This window comes from Eupeodes corollae, chromosome 2, assembly GCF_945859685.1.
Source record: "Eupeodes corollae chromosome 2, idEupCoro1.1, whole genome shotgun sequence".
In the NCBI taxonomy this organism is placed as follows: Eukaryota; Metazoa; Arthropoda; class Insecta; order Diptera; family Syrphidae; genus Eupeodes; species Eupeodes corollae.
In genome coordinates this window covers 91,042,326-91,066,373 of record NC_079148.1, presented here as the reverse complement: position 1 = coordinate 91,066,373, position 24,048 = coordinate 91,042,326, and the positions used below count along the sequence as shown (strand labels likewise).

The window sequence follows — 24,048 nt, the reverse complement described above, 5'->3', positions numbered from 1 at the left end:
AGAAAGATGAGAGCGTCTTAGGATGCTTCGAGAGAAAAATTGTTCGTATGATTTTTGGTCCCGTACGCATAGATGGAGAATGGAGGAAAAGATATAACGACGAACTGTACGGGCTGTACAGCGACACTGACCTAGTTAACAGAATTAAAGTCCAACGGCTTAGATGGCTAGGTCATGTAGAGCGGATGGACATCAACGCTCCAGCCCGGAAGGTCTTCGAATCCAATCCCGAGGGACGGCGCAGTAGAGGAAGACCGCGACTCAGGTGGCACAACCAGGTGGTTGAGGAAACTGGTGGCGTGCGAAACTGGAGACAGCTAGCTAGGGACCGAGCTGGCTGGAGACGCTTGTTGGTTGAGACCCAGGTCCACCCCGGAAATATTGGTTGTCCAACGAAAACTTAAGGAAACTTATTGTGGTTGTTAACGATGACCCAAATGAGGACACAAGGGTTGGACAGAATACAGACAAAATACAAATAACTGAAAAATTATAATAATTTTAACAGAAACATATAAACAAGAGAATTCTTAGGTGTGTTTACAGATTATCAAATCCATACGAAAAAAAACGTAAGTCTGCGGAACTTTGTGGAAATTTCAAGTAAGTGTAGTAAATTTTTTTTAGGAATTTTTTGTAAACGTCACTTTACTAATCCACGAACATTTTGGTTTTATTCATGGAACATTTTAACCCACAACTTATTGGCTGAAACACAAATGCGCTTCAGTTTCGGATTCAGTTTCACCACCTCGAAGCAGGTCCAACTTAACGTAGACGAAGCCAAAGCTGAAGAGTTTTCAGACATAACTCTTATTCCCTGGTTTAGTAAACTCACGGAATACAGGTGGAATAAGCGTTATTTATTAATTTGTCTGTAATTATTTTACTTTGCATACCGGCCTTAAATTGTTTACTTGAAAATCAGTTCCAATTCCGACTCATAACACACACATGCCAATGAACACTTCTAATTAATCAGAAACACCACTTCCAACACAAACCAAAACCAACTTCACTCAATTCTTTTCATGTTCCAGTTGACAGATGAAAAATATTTTGACAGACATTCTTTAATTTATATGAAATCCGTGAATTTAATTTTCAAGAAAAGTTTAATGCATACGAATTTATTTAACACAATAAAACTGCAAAAGTTTTACTAAATTAGTCGCACTAACTCCTCAATCAAATTCCCAGCCCCAACAATGAAGTCAGCAAAACCATCCAAAGCCAATAACTAAAAATTTACTTGAAATGATTTTGCTTGGTAATTATTGTAATCAATTATTATTGAACCTATTGAACGAAGATCCCACTAAACGGACCTGCAAACGGTAAAATCTAAAATCTAGGAAGAAAAACAGTTTTAAATTGGAAAAGGCGCCTAAAGGTTCACTTCCTGCCAAATAATAATGATATAATGGATGGTGGGCCTCTGAACGTGCTAGAATTAGAATAAAAATACAAAATCTAAATAAAAGGAAAAAACTTGTTAAAATTTATTCCAAGTGCTAATAGTCTCTGTTCTCCTAGTAGTGTGTTAAATTTATATCAAGTTTTTTTTTTGTTTGATATTGAATGTTGAAGCAGTTCTCACGCTGCATTGCGAATTGGAAGCCTGATAACAAATAAGTAAGTAGCCCTTCTGGCTTTAGTCTCCTTAAAATAATAAATAATTTATAAAATTATCAATTTCCATTTTAATTGTTGAAAAATATGAAAGTTAACAATTTCCTGATGTATAAAATACGTAGTTTATTGGCGAAAGGCGAATCTCGAAGGAATGAGAAGTTGCAAAGTAGCTAGCGGTACTTTAGAAAAGTACTGATATGCATTACCAGAACTTTCATGTGCAATGATCACGCATTATTCTTCTTAATTAAACTTAAATGGAATATAAATGAATTAAATATTTGTAATTGGAGTTTTAAAAGTTTCTGCAAACTTTTGAATTTTATACACATTTAAGACTTACAATGGATGCACTGGTTTGTATGCCGTGAGATGTAGGGTAAATCAGGTTAAAGGAAAGAGTCGCAAAGGGCAATAATTAAAAAAATGAGTTACGACTGGCTTTCTGAATCATCCTGAATTGTGAAAGATTTCAGGTTGGTCTTTTGAAAAATAAATTTTTGCTTAGAGAATCACGTTTAGTGAAAGCTACGTTCTGGTGTCTTCTTAACAGGTCACATTGAGCTTTTAACAAAATCGTGGTGATTTTTCACATTACATTCAATTTTAAATAAAATGTTTTTTGCGTTTAAACATTTTAAATTTTATAATTAATATATTTATACAAAAACAAAATGGGTTCAGTTGTTCACTACAATTTCTAAACTTGAATCCTTTATTTTTCAATTAAAAAGCACGTTATGTTCTTAGTTTTTGTTAAGTTTTGGTATCATTAATTAATTAATGCTTTTAATTGTATCAATAAATGTTTTAATTGATTTAAGTTAACAAAAAACTACTAATTTATTGGCACATTTTTATAAAAGTTAAAAATGATAGACAAATTTAAATAACTTCTGTTTAAGTACAGTGGATCCCACGACTTATCATATAAAGCGGATGTACCAATTTTTTTTGAAAATGCATAGAAGCAGATAAATTCATTATCATTTTATAACAATATTAAGTTCAAATTAAGCTTAAATAAAAAGCGGTATTTTAAATTATTAATTAGCAAATAAAATTATAATGTACATTATTATTAAAAGCTATAGGAAAGTTTAAAAAAAAAACACATAAAAGCCAGAAAATTGCATGAAATCTTTATTTTAATCGATAGTACGGTCCATATAGTTATGTTTGAAGATTATTTCATGCAAATGTTGACCTTGACTGCGCCTTTAATGGTCCATTCGCTTAGTCCAATTTTCGCATACTCTTTCAACATTTTGGCCGGTATCTCACGAATAAATGCTCCCATGTTGCCTTTTATTGCGTTAGTTGTAGCGGGCTTGTCTGCATAGACATGAGCTTTAACATAGGCCCACAACAAATAGTTTAAAGATATTAAATCGCACGATCAAGGCGGCCAATTGACCGGTTCCGAACGTGAAATAAAATGCTCACCGAACTCGCCTCTCAATAAGTCCTTTGTTGCACGTGCTGTGTGGCATGTGGCATCGTCTTGTTGAAACCACATGTGATGCAAGTCAAGCTCTTGCATTTTGGGTAAAGTAAATTGGCTATCATCTCACGGTAGAACTCACCATTCACAGTTACCTTACGATTCGCATCATCTTTGAAGAAGTACGGTCCAATGATGCCACCAGCCCATAAACCGCACTAAACTGTGACTTTCTGGATGCATTGGTATTTCTTGCATTGCTTCTGCCTGATATTCACTCCAAAATCGACAATGCTGCTTATTTACGTACCCATTGAGCCAAAAATGAGCTTCGTCGCTGAACACAATTTTTCACGCGATGAACTTTTTAAACCAGTGCAGTGTTGCCAAAAAGATAATAGCTAAAAAACCACCCTTTATTAAAAAATGCGTTTACTTACATTTAAAGTAGTTTCTTGCTCTGTGTCGAAATGACATCAAAAGGAAAATAAACGTATTCAGAAATTCTAAACTTGAATTTATTGCATATCCACGACGTTATTGCGCATCGGATCCCTTCCATAGTTCATAAGATAATTTCAAAATTTTAAAAACGAAAGTAGGATTCATAATGTGAGCAGAAATATAAATAAGGAGATGTCAACTCTAATTCCTTCTTATCTTGGGAATCTGCAAAGATTTTTTTAAAGAGACCACGATTAACGAAGTCAGGAACTTAGAAGAAGAAGCATCGCTACCGAAGTAATAACCGAAAGTTGAAAGTGAAAAAAAATAAAATGTAAGAATTAAGGATAAGGTGGAACCCAATATTTTTTTGTAGTGTTGTTAACCATTAGACATAAGACAATATTATAAATTGGGTTTTGTTCACAGACGGAACCTTAAAGGTTCAGATGGAGAATGGCGAAAAGCAAATGAGGTATTTTCTCATAAGCATACTCGGGTTAATGTAACCAACTGGCGGTTGGTTTGTCAAGGTAACATGATGTTTTCCAAGCTATGGCGATTGGAACATATATTTTGTGGAAGGTAAAATATGTTAAATACTCATTTATCAATCAATATCAATTTTTTGAAACACAACATGCGTATTCCAACGTCAGTAAAATCGGAACACAAGACAACTTCATCTTCTATCAGGACAACAACCCAAAGAATATATCGTCGTCGTTCTATGAAAACTCCCTAAGTCCATTTTCCGCAAAAATTAAATAAATACACTAAGTTCATAGGTTAGGTTAGGTTAGGTTGGAGTGGCTGTCCAGATGTCATTGACGTACGTAGACCTCAAGGGTCCATTGTGATACCACTAATGAGGTTACTCATGGGAGAGTAATGAACTTAAACCATTTGGTACTTTTAATAAAGTTAGAGAGACGTTTTGTGTCATTCGTTGCCAGTTCACTGGTATTAACGAAGAAGGGATTACCGAGAAAGTTATTCCTTCTAATGGAGAGTGCTGGACATGTACATAGAAGGTGTTGGACTGTTTCCTCTTCCTTCTCGTTCATGCAGCTTCTACAGAAGTCATTTGTGTAGACCCCTAGCCTCAGAGCATGTCTTCCTATGAGGCAGTGTCCTGTTATTACTCCAATTGTAGAGCTTATACTTTGTCTGCTCAGGGATATCAAGCCTTTTGACCGTTTTAAGTCTATGCTTGGCCATATTTGCTTGGTTCCTAGGCAGTTGGTACTCTGTGACCATTTAGCATTTGTTGATTCTAGATCATTGTTTGAGAAGATATTTGTTATGTTTTTGTCTAACATTAGGCAGAAGTGTTCCGTTTTTGACGAGCTCATCGGTTTTGCAATTTCCCGAAATGTCTGTGGCCCGGCACCCAAATGAGGTGAATATTAAACTGTTCCGTCATCTCATTCAGAGATGATCGAGAATCGTGGACTATTTGAAAATTTGTGAAGACAGACGCGAGAGATTTAAGAGCGGTTTGGCTGTCCGAGAAGATTCGTATATCCTTGCAAGATATAACGTTCTCTTTGAGCCAGGATAGTGCTTCTTTAATCGACATTACTTCTGCCTGGAATACACTACATTGATTGTGAAGTATTATAGACTGAGATTCAGTTGTTCCGAATAGATACCACTTCCAACTCCGTGATCGGTCTTTGAACCGTCTGTATAGAAGTGTACCGCATAGTCTTCCAGGGGTCTCTATTCTTCCCAGGATTATCTTACCGAATATTATTTTTGGGGTGGTATAGTCTAAGCGATCTGGGATAGATCTGAAACTGTCTAGAATAGTAGTATGTCCAGTATTGTTACTGTTCCATTGAGAAGTGGCTCTAAGCCTCACACATGAGTTGGCTGCCACCATTTTGGAGAAGATGTCAAGAGGTGTTAGGTTTAAAAGCACTTTCAGTGCTGCGGTTCGTGTTGAGCGAAGTGCTCCTGTGATGCACATACCTGCTGACCGCTGGACTTTGATGAGCTTATTCAGATTTACCATCTTGTCCAGTGTGGTCCACCATACGAAAGCTCCATAAATGAGTATCGGTCTGATTACCATTTTGATCCTATGGCCTTTTTACAAGTAAAAAGCGCTACAGTAGCCTTTTTTACGCTTTCATCAATATTTGCCTTCCAATTTAGTTTTTTGTCTAAAATGAGGCCTAAATATTTAGCTTGGTCGGAAAAGCTTAATGGTTTTCTTTTAGTCTTGGGTGGGCTAATCTGAAGAATTTTATATCTTCTCGAAAAGAGTATTAATTCTGTTTTATGTGGATTGACGTCCAAGCCACATTGCTTAGCCCATTTTGTTAGCCTATTTAAGGCATTTTGTAGGAGTTCCGAGAGAAGTTAGGGCTGCATCCCAGATACAGATATTACACTAAGTTCATGCAAATGACAAAATTTAAATTTTTTTCAAAACTCCCTAAAAATAAAATATATAAAGAATTAAAACTCCAAAATCTAATAATTTGAATGTTGATTTCAAACTTTTAAGGCAAATATCTCAAAACACAAAAAATGGACTTATGGAGTTTTAATAGAACGACGACGATATCTTATACAGCAAGGTCGTGGTTATTGTATAACTGTTCTAAGGTGCTTAAAACACAGAAACAGTCACCTGACCTTAATTCAATTGATCATAAAATGGATGAAATGGGATGTCGAGCTGCTCAAAAAAACTTTAGAAACATTAAGGGCCTTAAGATAAAATAAGTCTTGTAGTATGTTAAAAACTTGTCTTTTCACTACCTCGACGCTTTGAGAAAGCGTTTAAATCGAAAGGATACCCAACAAAGTACTAAATATTAAGTATCCAATTATGTGAGATTTGTTTAATTATAGAATTGCTTTTGTTTTTAATATTAGTTTGGTGTTTAATGGCTTAAATTGTAATTTTGGCTTATTTAAAATAAAAATAAATTTTATATAAAATAATTATAAAGTTTTACACTGTGTCAATACATTTTATTAGAGAAAATACTTTGTGAAAATTTATATTTCATGTGTCCGATCAGTCGTGGGAGGCAATATTTTTTCATAGATTGTATCCATTTTTCGCGACTTGGCATCCAATATTTTGACATTCCTCCCTAGCTTATACTACTTAAGCTCATATTAATTGACAGTGCAACACTTTTTCACGCATTTTTTCAAGGATAGCTGGTATCTCTCCAAGGCTGAGGGTGGGTTTTAAAACCATAATTCCGTTGATGGTAATAAACTCATCCATACCTGCAGCGGTCATGTAAATCCGCACCATAACTTCTTCGACACCTTTATTCACAGTAGACGTCAGGTTTATTCTTTGTAGAGCTCTGTTAGACTTTCTCCAAACGCTTATACTGTCAACAAACCAATAGAATCTGTCTTCATCGAAAAAAAAAAAAAACAAATCATCCCAGAAATTTGTTGACCTGTCTTTGTATTCGATCATGTATTTGACTTGCTTCTTTGTTCACTTTTGAAACATATGTAGGCTTTTGTCTGTAACTTTTTGCTGTACTTATTTGAATTTTTGTTTAGGTATACAAATAAGTAAAATGTATATTTTCATATTTAAGGACCCTAACATTTCAAATTATTAGCACCTTTAATAATAAAAGACGTTGGCGCCGTCTCGCAACCTAAATCTCATTGAGAACCTATATATCAAGATAAAAGTTTGGAAGGCTAAAACAAAATTTAAAAGGTTACAGTACTTCAAACGACGCTGTGCTGCCGTAATTTAAGCTTTCATTTATATTTTTATTTTAAAACTTTTTCTTAATGAAAGCAATATGAACTTTTTTTTTGTGATATCTTAATTACAAATGTTATTTACTTTTTATATTTTGTGGCTCCCGACATTTCGAGACGAAAACCAGTTTTCATCAATTTTTGCAGCTTTTTTGAAAGTTTTTATTTCCTACATAAAAAAAATAACGATTGGATTTTTTTAAGGACATTATTTTATGTTACAAAATTTTGCACAGAATTTAATAATTTTAAAGTCAATAACTTCATCTATTTTCGAAGTGAACATCGGGTTTTATCAATTTTTCGTAGTTTTTTGTAGGTTCTTATTTTGTATATATAAAAACTGAAAGTTGGATTTTTCTAAATTTTGTGAAAGGAAATAAGTTTGAAGACATTGGGTCTTCCTAATAATCAAATTTAATGTAAAAAAGTGTATTTGAAGTCGATACTGGTTCTTGAAATAAGGACGACTAAAATTGGTATCCCGAACGTACAGTCACACTACATGAATGTGGAATGCTTTACCGCTCATTACAATATAAGACATTCAAAACCAATATCGATCTTTCTAACCCTGTCCCCCTTTTTTAATTGATTTCATTGTGTTCAATCATTATAAATCTATTCATAACCCCTTGAGTGTGCGTACAATATAATAAATATTGTATCAACCAAAAAACTTCTATTCCTTAGTTAGTTCAGAATTAAAAATGTCTATTAAATATTTATTTTACCAAATTTGACTGAATCAATTATATTTTGTATTGTTTTTTTTTTGTTGTTGTTTAATCTTAGATACTAAGCAACAAAATGAAATACTCCAACGAAATGTCCACATCACTTTATTGTGAACAAGTTAGCACAGTAAATTCATTATTTGACAAATGGAGCGATTGCGAGCGAACGGTTGTCATTTATGCGCTAATAAAACGATTGCGCTACCCGAGTTTAAGATTTCTACAGAACGCATTAGAAAATACATTAACTCTAAATGCTGGCTTATACAACGGTGTACCAACATTCGATATAAACGCCAACAGTCCATTATATCTGGAAACACTTATAAATGCATATAAATCCCTTCCATCAAACGATAATACGGATAATACAGACAAAGAAGCCATTTACTTTGGCTCTGATTTTATGTTTAAACCCGATGGAAAATTGTATAACAAAAAAGAGGATGTACTCAATGAGATTTTAGAAATAGTACCACTTTTGAAACCAGGAAACGAAGAAGCCAAAGCGATTTATTTGTCACTTATTCCATTGGCTGTGGAAGACACTGGCCGAGATGTCGTTTCTCCGGAGTTGGTTCAGCAAATTTTTTCCTTTCTTCTTATTCATCCAGCAATTTCAAGTGACGACAGAAGGTAAGTTCTATTGAGTTCTGAGTTCTTTTTATGAGTTCCATTATCATTGTTTAAAATAAATAAAATTGGTTTTGTGTTTTTTTTAGATCCCTTAATCAGTGGTTACGGAATTTAGAAGAAAATATTCAATCGTCATGTGTGTCGGTTGGTCATCATAGCACCTACGGTCTTTCTAATAACACCGACGGCAGCTCGACAAACTCAACTACGTCCGTATCGTCATCAGTGGGTAGTGTAACTTCTAAAAATGCCTGGCAAGCAATCGCTCCTCCACAACAATCAAATAAAACTCAGCTACAATCACAACAACCAGTCTCCGACACACCCGACTGGAATGTCAATTTGCCGACCATTTCCAATAATCTCTGTGATAATTTTAGCGGTATTAAAATAAACGAATTAGGTTCTAGTCAAAATAGTTTAGGGCTGAGTATAGGAGGAACAGTGGGTGGAGTGGACATTAACAGTACAGTAAACACCAACACCGAAGACCATCATACGTCATTTTCCAGAAATGGCACAGAAATAATAGATTTCGAATCAAATACTTGCGATAGCTGCAGCTGTGCTCAGGTTGGGTTTCCTTCATCGCTTAACACCTGTGATAATTTCAACGAAAATCGTTGGAGCCTGGATGGTAAAATCTCTTGCATGAAAACAAGGCGCTCAAATAGCTTAACAACTGCAATATCTTCGTTTGCGTCTGCAAATCCCTTGGTGACTGCAGTTAGTGATAATTGCTCGAATTCGTCGGAAAACTTAGCCCATTACGCTCTAAAGCCACGCAGTTTCTCACTTTCTATCGAAAATCCACGATCCTCATTGATATCTAGTGATTCTGATTCAAGACTGGATGAGATAAAACCAAATTACCTTAAATTCTCAACACCCAATAGTGGAATGTCGAATATTGGACAATGGCTAAAAAGCCTGAGACTACACAAATACATTGAACTATTTAAGAATATTACATATGAATCTATGCTTGAAATCACCGAGGAATATTTACAAGATTTGGGAGTTACCAAGGGCGCAAGTCATAAACTAGCACTTTGCATAGAGAAGTTGAAGGACCGAGAAAACAATTTGACACGAATCGAACAAGATTTAATAACTGGTCAATTAAAACTTAATTTTGCAATCGAAGAGCTAGCAGGCATTGTTTTGACACCAATGAAACCTGTAGATGCAGTTTTAGAAAATGTAGCTTTCAAATTCTTAAAAGTCATTGATTTAAGTATGTTCATTGTCCTTTTGTTTGTGGAATAAATAAATAAATTGTTTGATATTTTCAGTTTCAAGTGCAATTCTTCAAAAAGAAACTTGTGGCGGCGGCCAGCCAGATGAGGAAAATGTTTCGGTATTGCTATGGATATTAGAACGAACAATTCATGGAGAAGCTTTTGCAGCGCACGTTAATCAACTGAAAGAGCTGAAATTCAAAATTGCCAAATTAAAAATATCCTTTGCTCCCAAAGCACACCACCTTAAGAGTTCAAGTAGTAGCAATCTCAGCAAGCCAAGGTATGTAAATTAAATCTTTTAATACATCTTATGTCTTAAAGTTATAAACAGTATAATAACTCCCAACATATACATTTTTGTTTTATAATTAACAAGAGTCTGGATGATGGAAATTATTGTGTGCGTCTGTTTGTTGATATTAGCAAACCATTTTATATAGTAGACTATGCCGTCCTTCTGCAAAAACTATATTTATCGGTTTTTCGAGGTTTTATTTTCAATTGGTTTGAGTCCTATCTTAGCTAAATTTGAGGACGAATTGATTTAAGAGTCTAAGCCTCTAAAGGGTCGGTTCTCGGGCCAATTATGCTCTTAATTTATTTTCCAACCTTCCTTCCAGCAAACACAAACTGAACATAAGCAAAATCACTAAGTAATGTATCTCAGAATAAAAAAGATCTTCCTGCCTTGCAACACCAGGAATTCTGCTCATTTTTCTGATAGGGATGAAACTTCGGTTGACTTGTTTTTCGTTGATGATTTTTTTTTAAATTTTTTTCACAATCAAATTTAAATTAGAATATTCTCACAAAAAATATCATAACACGACTTTAAAATTGTTAATGGTCAGCTTTTTGAAGATCATACTAGAGTCATTAATTGGGAGACCATATTTTGTATGTCAACTGAAAGGGACATCGGCTGTCTGAAATGCGATGCTTGTTTTGTTTGTTGCGAAACAAAGTCACACTAAATCCCAAATTTTGTCTAATCAACTGAGTTCTTCATTGAATGGACATAAACTGAGGAATCTGCTAACGTTGCCATTAAATAAGGCAAGAAATATGCCCTCTAACGATGTTGATGTTAACTTACTTCATTATTTAATTACGAGTATCTCAGTCCCATCAATCTCGCTTTTGCCGAGTTCATAAGAAAATATTTCGTTTAGAAAAAAATTAGATCGCCTTAGCTTCAGTTTTCGTTTCCTCCGGTGTTCCTCAAGGGTCGATATTGGGCCTCTACTATTCTTTATCCATGTCAATGAACTTCCAAGCTTGATAAAAAAGTTTTCCTATCACCTGTATGCCGACGACTTTCAACTTTTCTTCAGTAGTCCTCTTGGATTCATTTCGCGTGGTGCCTCTAATATGATGAGGACATCAACAAAATTTCAAACTGGTCTTACTTGAATGGTCTTTCCTTAACGCTATAAAATCAACATTCGTAGTGATTTTTAAAAATATTCTTGGTCTCTTACTTTCCCCCCAATGTGTAGACCCATGGAATGGTTTGATGATAGCTGTAAACAGGTCAAAGAAGTAAGTTTCCGTTGCTATAAAGCCAACCCTTCTGAGGAAAGCCGGAAAAAGTTCAAACAAGCCAGAAAGGCCTGCAACGCCCATATTCGACGGACCAAATTTTTACATAACCAAAAATTACAGAAAAAAAAACTGGCATGTCCCAAAGGCAGTACAAATTTTTGGTCATTTGTAAAAACATGAGGAATCCTTCCTCTTCCTCGGTTCCTACGCTCGTTGTCAATGACACTCCTTTTGTTAGCTCTTTAGAGAAAGCTAATCTCTTTGCTAGGCCGTTCGGCACCAATTCTACGCTGCCAGTGAGTGTTATGACTCCGCCTGTACTTGAGCGAGTTAGTGATTCTATGGGACCAATCTTTTTTCGCACTCGTACTGTGGCAAGAGTTTTAAGAGATCTAAACACACCTAAATCCGTTAGTCCGGACGGTATTCCCGCTATTGTTCTGAAGAGGTGTTCTTCAACGCTGGCAAAACCACTGCATAAGCTTTTTCATCTGCGCTACTCCTCAGGTCTCGTTCCGAGAGGATGGAAAACTGCATTTGTCCAGCTCATCCCCAAAAAAGGCGAATCTACCTCAACCTCTAATAACCGTCCGATTGCTCTTACGTCCCTTCCCTCCAAATCATGGAAACACTGATTAATTATCAGCTCAAGAAATATTTTCAACATCGAAAGCTTCTTAATGACCTTCACCGAACAGTGGAGAAAATCTTTACATCGCTTTGGAGAAAGTAAGATTGTTGCACTAGATATTATAAAAAACATTTGAAAGACCTTGAAATCAGACTCTCTTATCGAAAATGCGTGCTTTCGGTTCTCATGAATCCCTGCTTCATTGGATTAGTAATTACATTTCGGATCGTTCAATTCACTATTAGATGGTTTCAAGTCTGAAAACATAAAATAAAGGCTGGTGTGCCTCAGGGCTCAGTTCTATCTCCAACACTTTTTCTCATTTTTATTAATGATCTCCTGTCTGCAACATCTAATCCAATAAATTGCTTCGCTGACGATAGTGCTCTTAAATTTTCATATTCGTTTTCAGAATCACATTCCTTTTCTTCGGATGTGGAACTGCAACGACAAAATATGATAAGCTCATTAAAGTCCGACCTAAACAGCTGTATAATTTGTATGCCGTTTCATTACCGACAATGTCACAGTGTCTTGGGCCCAACAGAGGTTAACCTTGCTGGTTTCTATAAGTAAACTAAGCTCGCTACGGTATTGCTGTACAAGTCTTGAATTTTAATAAATATCGCTAAATCTATGCATTAATTTTTCAAATTGTTGGAAGAAAGAACGTTAGCGGCTTCAGAACCGGCCGGTACTTTTGCTTGAAAGACACTGCAGTAATTTGGAAGCTTTTTTTTTTATTCCTCTCCCGTTTTGGAACCATCCGTAAGACAGATACATAATTTATTTGTATGACTCAGTTTTTCATTCAGTCCTTGCTTGTGGGAATTTCTGTTTGTGCTACTGGGTTAAAATCTTTGTACGGCCGTTAATGTTCTGTCTTATTGCCAATGTCTAAGTTAATAGTGTTCTTTGTGTTCCTGTGACCAAAGGAAGCCCTACTATAGTAATTACAATGTTTTAGACGTAATGCACTTTTGGCCGCCAGTTCCTTCACAAATGTATCGAGAGGGGCTAGTAAGAGCAATGTATAAAGGGCTGCAGTTGGTGTAGTCCTCATGGCACATGTAGTAATTCAGCAACTTTTGTCTTATTTTCTTTTAAACATTTTGTCCATTAATGTCCCGTTCAATATTTATATAAATGTATTTGTTTAGTGTCATTCAGCAATACAAAATGTCACTTTAACTACCCTTTATTATAATTGTCTCTTTAACATTATTTTCCTAATATTTGTTTATGATGTACTTAAAAAGTTATAATTTAATAATTAGAATATTAAAAGATTACTTACAATTTTGACCAAAAAATAAAAATTTTACCCAGATGGAACTGCAAAGGACGTAAAACAGACCAAAAGAATGGCAGCAGTGATAAAATAAACCGCAAGAACTCAACCGACGTGAGCTTTCCACAGCAACTGCACGGGGGCACACAGGTAAGGCGAATAAAAACGAGTGTCTTATATTAAGCTTGAAACTTAAAACTTCTTTTTACTACCATCAGCGAACACCTGTAAATACGAACGCAAATCATGCAACTAGTAGCAATAACCAGTATAAAAGTTCTTCTTATCCAAATTTTATCAGTGGGGCTTCGATTCCGGTGCAACCATTTCATCATTCGAAAACACAAGTAACCACCAACCAACAATCGATGTTCGTAAACCAACCAAACTTTGTCCCCACTTCTTCACATCAACAGCAGCAACATAGACGGTCTCTTAGCAACTTAGTCGTAGTATCTTCAGCCCAAGGAAGTTTGTCACCATCAGCTACGATCACTTGTGGAGTTAGTTCTCCAATGTCGCCAAAACCGAATACACAGAGTTGCAATGATGGCAAGAACAGGAAAACTATGGTCAATAGAAATCAACAGCAGCAACAACAACAGCAACCACAACAACAACAACTTAGTGAATTGCAATCGAACCCAACATCATCAGGTAATGTTGCTCCAAAACCAATGGAAAAAACAATGGCTGCAGTTGTTTTGGTTAGTAATCAAAATAATAACAATAATAACAATAACAATAGCAGTAACAATAATAATAATAATGTACTAGAGGACTTTAGCAATTTTGAAAACAATAACAATAGCGTTAATATCAACAGAACGAGTAAAGTATGTAGCGTTGGTTTGTGTACTTCGTCAAATAATGCGTGTGCGTCTGCTTTATCTAATAATGTTTGTACAGCAATAACAAATAATTTTTTTATATCTCCCTCTTCTGGTTTATTGCTAGGCAAAGAAAAACACCTTAAAAATAACAATATAAGTGATATTAAAAGCTTAGAACAGTTAGAGTTCTTGTGTTTGCAAATGACCGAACAAGCTATAAACTAAGTTAGCAAAAAGAAGAAAGACATTACTATCGGGAGGGAGATTGAAACAACACTTATTCAAGGTCTATTTTATAACTATGTTATGTAAATATCTCTCAAGTCCCCTTTTGGGTCGCTTATGTTTTGCGATTTTAGAAACAACAGTAATAATTGATGAAATCGATTAACTGAAGAAACTAAAGATTTATATACAAACAAGCCAGATTTAAAACAACACAATAGAAATATGTAAAACTAAAACCCTTATGACTCCAAAACTTTTTTATATTTTGGGAGAAAAATGACAAGGATATAATTTTAAACTTGATATTATTTTTATTTATATTTTGTAAACTATTATTTACTCAATTTAGGTTTTAAAAGCTGCTTGAAGGAATTGGTAAAAGTATTTATTTTGTTGCTTAATTTTACAAAAATATTTAAAAGTAATAATGTGTTAATTTACCATGTAACATTATGAAATGAGCGTTATCTAAAATAAACGTTCAAAACAGTCATTTGATAATAAGCGAGGAGAGTATAACGTGTATGTGAATGTAGTCAGGTCCCTAACGACGATTGATTTTACTTAATTTATTTACCTGCTTAATTCTATAACACAGCCTACACTTAAAATAAGCTCAGCTCAACTTTTATGAGTTTCTATTAATTTGCAATGTCTTATCAAAATTCTAACGTTTTTTCATTCACCCACATAAACCTGCTTAAGTGTCTGAGTCAATTTACAGTCTAAACTTGATTTACGCAACTAATAGACTGTAATAACCGAGATTCTTGCACTTAGTGGGTAGAACTATTTTTTTTTAATACAAATTATAATTGAAATAGCTTATTTTCTCATACAGGGTGGGTCATTACATTTTATTTTAAATAGTTAATTGTTTTTAAAGATGATCGGACGATTACCCGGACATCCTGCACCTGATCAAAAAAATTTTCATTGCGACCTGAATACCTCAATTCAATTGTCATTGTAAACTGCTTCAATTCAGTAAAATTCCTTGGTTTCGTTTTGTACACCACCTGCTTGACATAACCCTATATAAAAAGTCTGATGTAGTCAGTTCAGGTGACCTTGGGGACCAACGGAAAGTGGAGTTCCTAAAAATAAATATGTTTTTGAATTTTCGTTGGAGCTTCGCAATAATTGGTCTGGCTATATGTGCAGTAGTATCCGTGACATCATGTGTTGTGCGTTGTACTGTCATGCGAGAGTTCTTGGATCGATCACTGCCTGTGCCACCTAAATTGCCTCTTGCGAGGGATTGACAAATTCTCCAAGAGTAATTCTTGTCATGAAAAAGTGCTTTCTCAAATTAGCCGTTGGGATTCGGCTTATAAACTGTAGGTCCCCTCCATCCCTGTAATTACTGGCACACAGAATGGTTGATAGTTGTAAGTCACCAGGCCCTGGTTCTCTACGCTTAAATTCCTTTTGGATGGAAATGACGGACTGTAAAGCATGTTAGAGTTGCATAATCCAAATTCTTCTAATTCTAGTTCTATAAATTATAAACTTGAAAAAAAAAAAACAAAATAGCAAATGCTCAACCCTGTACAGTGTACACTTAGTCCAAAAAGTCTCCGTACAGCAGCTTTCTTTTTGTTGATTCGAGACCTTTTGGACTAAGTGCACTTAAGGTTTTTCATTTTAAGACTTTGTTAAAAATGATTCAAATTTCAACTTTATAGAACAACTCAGAACTTTGACTTGAAGAACTCGTGTTTAAAAAAATGTTTTCAAGGAAATGTTTGAGCTCGTCAAATATGTTGCGGCATCTCTCCGAACACTTTTAGTTCTCCAATCACCAAACCCGCACTATTTCAAAGGAATTGTATTACACTCCGTTTTCGATGTAAACAAACTTCTCCTTGCAGGCGTTGGGTTGGAAACGTTATAAACATGTCTTAAGAAAATATGAAGGCCCCAAAATAGCCTCGAGAGCCCTGTCCATAAACAACATGAAAGCTACTGATTGTTCCAATATAAAAAATATAATTCACGGGACCTCGGCAGTGGTCTTAATAAAAGATAAGACTTTAAATCTTTATAATAATTTTTTTTAGTGTTGCTCCACTCTTAAGGTTACCAGTAAAAATTAATTAAACCGTAATCATAAAAAAACATTTTAATACTAAGCCTTCTTGTTGATTAGCAGCTCCCACATAGACCGAGTATAAAGGGTTTATTTAGATGGGGCCGATTGTCTTTTCTGAAAAGAGTTCTTGGTTTGTGGTTTTCTAACAAAGGTTCTAGGTTTGGTGAAGAACATCGAACTCTACATATGCACATAATTCTAAAATGCATGACAATATTGCAGAACTTTGTTTCATACTGAAGTTCTAGAAGATCTTTTTAATGGAAAACGGACTAGTCAAGATTTTGGAGATGTTATTATTAAAATTTCAGTAACAAGAATTGGTATCTGTATCGTGAGATTTAAAAGAAAGAACTTCTCCTTTGTCTAGGTGTCGTTCTTCACATCTGGGGCTTGATTATGAGGTTCACGGCGGATTGTTTTCAATTCGACGTTTAAAATTTGACTCGCTTCGTATTTTCTTATTAACGAATACGCGGCGATGCGAAAATAGTTCTTCCTATATTCCAGTGATTTGACACTTTTGGTTTGACTTTTTCTTCCTATACTCCAGTGATTTAACAGCTTTTCATACAAAATTGTTTTGATTGAATTTGTGAAATTTGCGGTAACTCACATTTTTATATAATTACAATCAACAATGGATCCAACCAAAAAAATGATATCAGATTTCAACTCGCCAACAAACATTATGACATTTCAAATTCGCCTTCGAATTCCTTAGCTGGTCCAATTCAAATCGAAGAAGGTGAAAGGGAATGCAATAATTGAAAAATGGCAAACTCGCTGGCAAAACAATTCGCTGCGAATGCCATAATCAGGCCCCTGGCTTCCACAGGACCTACATCCATATGTTTGATTATTTTATTATTGTTTTAATTAAAAATTTAGTATATGAAGCCTGATATTATTATTATTTTAAACGGATACCAGAAGGTAGTCTGAAGTTAATATTATTGTAATGTCCTGAACTTTGTGTTCTTATTGTTAGCGAGTGGTCTTGATTGTTTTTTTTTTTCGAATGCAGCTTGTGTTAGCTCGTTTAGTCTGTAAGCTCGAGGGTTTAAGGGTGTACAGAATTGTTAGGTTGGTAGTTGCAGATTTTTTTTTATTAAATATTATGTAGAAGATTAAGACGTCACCTTTTAAATTTGTCTGACCTAAATGTTAGCATCACTTCAAGCTATTTTCGAAGCCGCTGAAACTGGAAATGAAAGTGAATCTCAAAAATTTGAATTTTCAAATGGTAATTCACATGATCTGGAATTAATTGTGTTTATTTAAGGTGAAAACTATGCCATCTACATGGGTTGAAAATGAAAATGAAATATATAAAAAATAATAAAGCTGCGTTAGGACTCTGAAGCATTCCTTTTTTCCTTCTGTTTGCTTATATGAATACGTTTTTAAAAAGGCTTTGTTGCCTTCGGCATAATTCCTTGCTTTCAATACAATTATAACATTTTTCGAGAAGTACTTGAATTGACTGCAGCTATTTTTGTGATATTTTCAAATATATTTTATATTTTGCTGATAATAACGATAAACCAACTTCTTTGGTATATTTCTAGACAAAGTGTTAGGTCCCTTCGGCGAACCAATTTCGGCTTACCTGCTGGCTAATACTCACTAATGCCCTAGAACCACATTAACTAATATTATCAGTATAGGAAATATATTGCATATACAGATATGGCCAAAATAATAGCAACACTCTAATTTTGCTAGTATTGCGTGTAGTAGGCAAATATTAAAAAATTAGTGTTATATATTAGTGGTAAGTATGTTCTTTATCTATTTTTTTTAAGGTGTGCAAAATTTCGTAGTCCATTTACTTTAGGCTTCCCAACTAGTTGGTCATAATAATAGCAACACTTGATTAATTTACCAAAAAACAACACACTTTGATAACCAATCCATTTGCCGTATGCTTTAGGGTCGTTGTCTTGCTGGAAACGCCATTTAAGTGGCATATGTTTGTCAGCCCACGGTAGCATACAATTTTGCAGTATGTTCACATACGAGTCCTTTGTCATTATGCCATCTATAACGAATATGCTGCACGGTTGGGTGTGTGTACCGCGCATTGTAGGCCTCGCACTTTGGGCGACGAACAAACTGTTTCCCATCCATTCCGAATAAATTTATTTTCGTTTCGTCGCTCCATAGCACATTCCTTCGCCTGAAGTGTGTCGACTTTCATCTGATGCCTTTTTTGCCAAACAGATCCGCTTCTGGGTGTGTATTTTTCTTAGTAACGGTACCTTCCTTGGAGATCGAAGGTCAGGATCCTGCAAGATAAAACTAACAGTTCTAGAACTAACTAATGTTCGTATTTCTCGCTGCAGATCTTTTGAGGACATAAACGGATTCGTTTTAGCTTTTCTCACCAACATAGCTTTGTCTCTTGCAGTCATTTTAGATAAAAATAACATTTGTTTGCTCACAAGATCAAACGTTGAATAGATTGGCAATATAATAACCGTTAAAATAGTACAGCTATTTGTTCACATGTTCGCCTAAATAAAGTGCAAGATACAGTATTATCTAGAAGGAAGGAGCGTTGGTATTATTTTGGCCATCGCTGTATATTGAGTATTCTTCATTAATTACAAATAATATTGGTAAGAAAAAAACATACACGTTATTTACCTCTTCGAAAACAAATTAGACATTTCATGATTGTTACATAATATGGAACATATTGTGTTATTATGTTACATAATATGGAACATATTATTATGTACTTATGCTTGTTTAACTAAACAAAAAATATATAAAAAAAATTTCAAGATTTTTGAAGTGCCTCTTTAGGAAAAACAATTGTTTATTTAGAAAGAAAATTTTAAAAAAGAAAATCCAAATGATACAATTAGTGCAATACATATCTTAAAGAACGATTTAAGGTCCAATTTTTGTAGTGCTGTTTTAACTTAGTTAAGTCAAGAGTTGTTAAGATCAATTGTGCACATGATTTGGTTTTGCGTTTATGTGTTATCGAGGTTCACAATTAATTTAAATATAACATAGACCATTGGGAAAAGATCGTGAAACTTAAATCAAACATGTGTTCAACTGATCTTTGGTCTTACGGCTTATATTATTATTAATGATCAGTTTCCAAATATTCATTCTTTCACTAACAAAACTGCGAGGTTGACCAGTTTTTTTGAAACGTCACTTTTTATGCTCAATTTAAGTAAGTTTTAAGAAGCATAAATAAATATCAATTCAGTTTGGAAGTCAACCAATCAAAGAAAAAAATGTCAGTAGTTAGTTGAATACCATTTAGGAGTTATTGCATAAGTGGCTTAATATTTTTAATTCGTGGTGCAGAAAAGTTAATTTGCTTCTAATTTCAGAAAATTATGTTAAAGTTGCCAAATTATAGATATCATTGAAACCAATTCGGAACATTTCTTGAATTGACATTTGACTGTGTATCCCTATAATTAAAAATGAAAAATATCAATTGATTGATCGGAAATCACACAAAGATTTTTTAATCATCAAATCATTTCGCTGAATAGGTGATACTTTTGTTTTTAAAAGTGAAACCAGTCGTTCCACTGATTTGTGTTCTAGTTTCACACAATTCCAATGACAAATTTCTTTGAGTAAAAATTTGTCGATGGATTTCAATTTTTTTTTCAATGACAGACATTTTTAATGATCGCTAAAAATGTCCAATGATTGGCTTTAATGATGAAAATCAATGATAACTATGACAAAACTGACCCACGGGTCAAACAAATTTATTTTTTATATTCACCTAAAATGTTGTCTTGTTTATTCTTCTGATAAGTTATTAAAAATGATTGAGACATTAGCTCTAAATTGTTGTTAGTAACCACGAGGTACTAGGTATCTGGCGGCAGATTTACAGCTGCGGTAGAAATAATAGCACCATTGCGAATCAAAAAATCTGTTTCAAAAATAAAGTTAATTCTAATAAATAAAGAAACATTTTGAATGTGTCGTAGTATGAAATAAAGAAAAAACACCATGCTACAAAAAGAAATAATTTTTTTATTTAACAATTTGAGAAAATAGAGTTCATTTTTCTAAAAAATATAAAAAATATTCGGTAAAAAATAGCACCACTGCTTGTTATACAAATTAAACCTAAAACAATAATAAAAACTATTTTTTTTTTAATAAAAATTATTTGTATTAAACAAGTGTCCATTAGAATTTGTTGGCTATAACAGCTTCACATCGCCATCGCCTGGCCATGGATTTGATCAAGCCTTGGCACCTTTGGACTGAAATACTCTCCCAAGACATCATAACTGCATCCCAGAGTAACTGATTTCTTCTTGGTTTAATTTGGGAGACATATTTCTTCACGTTAGTCCATACATTTTCAATGGGGTTTAGGTCAGGCGATTGCGCTAGCCATTCCATTACATTTATTAAGCTGTCCGCAAACCATTTTTGTGCCTTTCTGCTGGTATGTTTGGTACTATGGGAAGACACACAACTCCATTGTATGAAAAACATGCCCATACCATTATGCTTGGGGTATTTGGGAAATTTGGGGTTATATTCCGCTTTCGCGGGTCTTCTCACATCTCAAACATCACAATTTTACTCTCGTCTGACCATAAAATGTTGCACCATTTCTCCGTTGGCAAATTTGAATGCTTTTTGGCAAAATTTGAACTGCATCTCTTGCAGTCAAAAGAGGGACTTTTCGTGGACTGCATGCCTTTAGATTGTTTTTTTTCTTAATCTAAGTCGAACAGTTTCCACGCATGCTGTTATATTTAACTCCTTTTTGAGCTCAGTTGCACGCTTGAAGGGATTTTTGTGGCTTTCTCGAACAAGGCGTCTGATGGCATTAGTTGTCATTGCAGGTTTTCGTCCACGAGTTTCACCTTTGGGAGCATATATTATTGTATTCCTTATCATTTTGTTGGAGCACCCCACTAAACGCCGAACTTCACTGTAGGATTTACCTTCTGCAATAAGTTTTTGGATGAAAGCTCGTTTCTCCTCCGTGCAGTGTTTTCCGCGACCCAATTCGGTTTTTTTTTTTTACAAAATTTTGATTTTGAAATGGACAGAAATCAATAAGACAATCAAAATTTGATATTTACCTCGAAAAATAATAATGAAAAAAGTATTTTTCTTGGGGAAACTCCAATCGGTACTATTTTTTTTATCAACAAAAAAACAAATTTTTCGGCAATATGGCCGCATAGAAAAAGAACCGTTATCATTTTAAAGACAGAGTTGCACAAGAGAGAGATAAATATTTTGCTGTAATTTTGTTTATGCTTGTAATAAAACTTTGACTAGTAGTGCTATTTTTTTACCGACACTGTATATATTTAAAATTAAATACAAACAAAGGTAGCCCTCCATGGCCACAGGATGTTGTGGGAAAACTTCCCGAAGCAAATTTATTGAATCTCTAGTCGTGTGGTCGGTCGAACCACCCTGTCAGAGAGAAAAAACTAATCTAGTTTTTTTCTCTCTGGCGTCGGTAATGGTCACTATTGACATTTCTAGCATTCTCGAAAAAAAAAGCAATTACCACATGGGCTGACAAGGCGCGACAAACAGTTTCCATGGGACAAAACAATGGCTTTCGGTCTTTCAGTCGAAGGTTATGGGTGCTTGGAGCCCAGTAAAGACAGTTTTGTTTATGACCGTTTAAATAAAAAAGAGCCTAGTCCTCCTAAAAATAGGATTCACAGTAGAAAACGCTCAAGCACAGCAATAGCTTCTTAAACGATTTGATTTTGAATGGATAGAACTTTAAATCCTTTTTTAAAGTTTCATGAATAATCGTTCTTAAAAGTCCCAGTGAGGCTGTTCTTTTCCGTATCGAAAGTCCTGAGTTTTAGCGTAAACTCTCTTGAACTACTTCAACATTTTCGGGAGTTCTTGAAGCTCGACTGGACCCTTGCTGAGGAGTGTTCAAAGCCGAAGAAGTTATGCGGAACCTCTGCACACATGACCGAACTTCGTCGTGTATCGAAGTGTGAATAAAACTGTTGACGCGCAGTTGCGTACGAATCGTTACTCTTGAAAAATGCCTTGATGGCGAACGCGTGATTCTCTCTTGAACAGTGCGACATTGTGACTGAGAAATCCGCACGATCACTGATTTCAATGACACCACTTCCCCTCGCACCGTTTAAAACTTTTTGAAATAATCGTGTTTAAAAAAAACTTCCACTAGACACCCTGTATAAGTTAGCTGAATTTTGATAAATTGTTAACTCAAGAATTTTGTGCGATCCAACATTAAAAACCTAAACCTTAAATTTTTTTTAAAGTAAGTGATATTGTAAATGGTTATGACAAAAAAATGATCCTTTTAATTTTTACGCAAATTTAATGTGTATATGAAATATAATTTGTATATTGGTATTGCGTATTATGATCTCAGTTTCAGAAAACATAAAAGTGTTGAAATTAACGTACTCTGTACCTACTTCAAAAGCTTATGCAGTTTTGACATGTAAAGTAAACTTTGACGAAAAAATTATAAATGATTCACAATTTTTCTTAAAGCAACGAATGGCTTAAAACCGTGTTCCCCAAAAAATGTCCCTACCTTATTGTGTGGGTGTGTTAAGGTTAAAACTAAAACCTAATCCAACGTGTAGTTTGTATTGTGTTGAAAATAATCTCCTAATTTTGTGTATGCTTAAACATTTGTATAAATTCAAAAATGCATGATGTGCTATTCTCCTTAAAAATGTGTCGGAATGTTTTACTGCTGAACTAAGATACATACTTGTATGTACGTACTTGTTTTGTGTTAACAAACAATTTATTAATAAACGGATTATCCTCCTATCGAATTTTAAAAAGTATAAAACAAAATAATACAACAAACAAACAAAAACGAAACGCTATAATATTAATGTTTTTTGATTTAATTAGGAAAATTTGGCGAAGTTAGACCAACTTGTAAAGAAATAGGCCTATGATGTGAAGAAAACAAATTTACTATTCAAATCTACATAAATGTTTTATTTTATTCGTTTGTTTTGTTTATTATTAAATTATTTTTCCATTAAATATTAGAAGAAAAAAAAATGTTTGCTGAAAATTGATTAAAAATTACAACTAATTGCTATACGTAGAATAATTAAAATAGCGCATTGCGACAATGAGACTGACTGAGGTTATTTTTCAAAATTTTTCCACTCAGAAAACCTGTGAGGTATAAAATTTAAGAAAAATAATTGCTGAATGAAATAACTAAACACGTAGCAAGTTTTTTTATTTCCAAATAAATGTAATATGTTATATTAAAAAAAAAACTAAGAAAAAAAAAAAACAAAACTATAAGTAAAATTTTATATAAATGTTTTACATGAATGTATAATGCTTTTTTTTGTTGTTCGTAGCTTTTGTTAATTTGAAATTAAAACAAACAAAAAACAAAATATTAAGAAACAAACAAATGACAATGTTTTAAATGTACCTTATTCCAAACTTTTCACATTTTTATAGTCAATTATATTTTATTTTTCTCTTTCTAAAATTTAATGTAGACA

General features: G+C 34.1%; 1 protein-coding gene across 3 annotated transcripts; it reads left to right on the top strand.

The window, feature by feature from the left end:
* Positions 1-1,048: 1,048 nt before the first annotated feature.
* Positions 1,049-23,527, top strand: LOC129945355 (protein Smaug). 3 transcript variants are annotated; one of them, XM_056055041.1, is made up of 8 exons: positions 1,049-1,635; positions 8,081-8,658; positions 8,745-9,895; positions 9,954-10,182; positions 13,408-13,519; positions 13,588-13,716; positions 13,786-14,076; positions 23,429-23,527. In XM_056055041.1, exons 2-8 carry the CDS (start codon positions 8,096-8,098, stop codon positions 23,465-23,467), a joined length of 2,514 nt encoding a protein of 837 aa, XP_055911016.1. In that variant the 5' UTR covers positions 1,049-1,635; positions 8,081-8,095; the 3' UTR covers positions 23,468-23,527. The 3 variants fall into 3 exon arrangements, with proteins under 3 accessions (XP_055911016.1, XP_055911015.1, XP_055911014.1); XM_056055040.1 differs by having other exon boundaries at positions 13,588-14,026; XM_056055039.1 differs by having other exon boundaries at positions 13,588-14,076.
* The last annotated feature ends 521 nt before the right edge of the window (positions 23,528-24,048 follow it).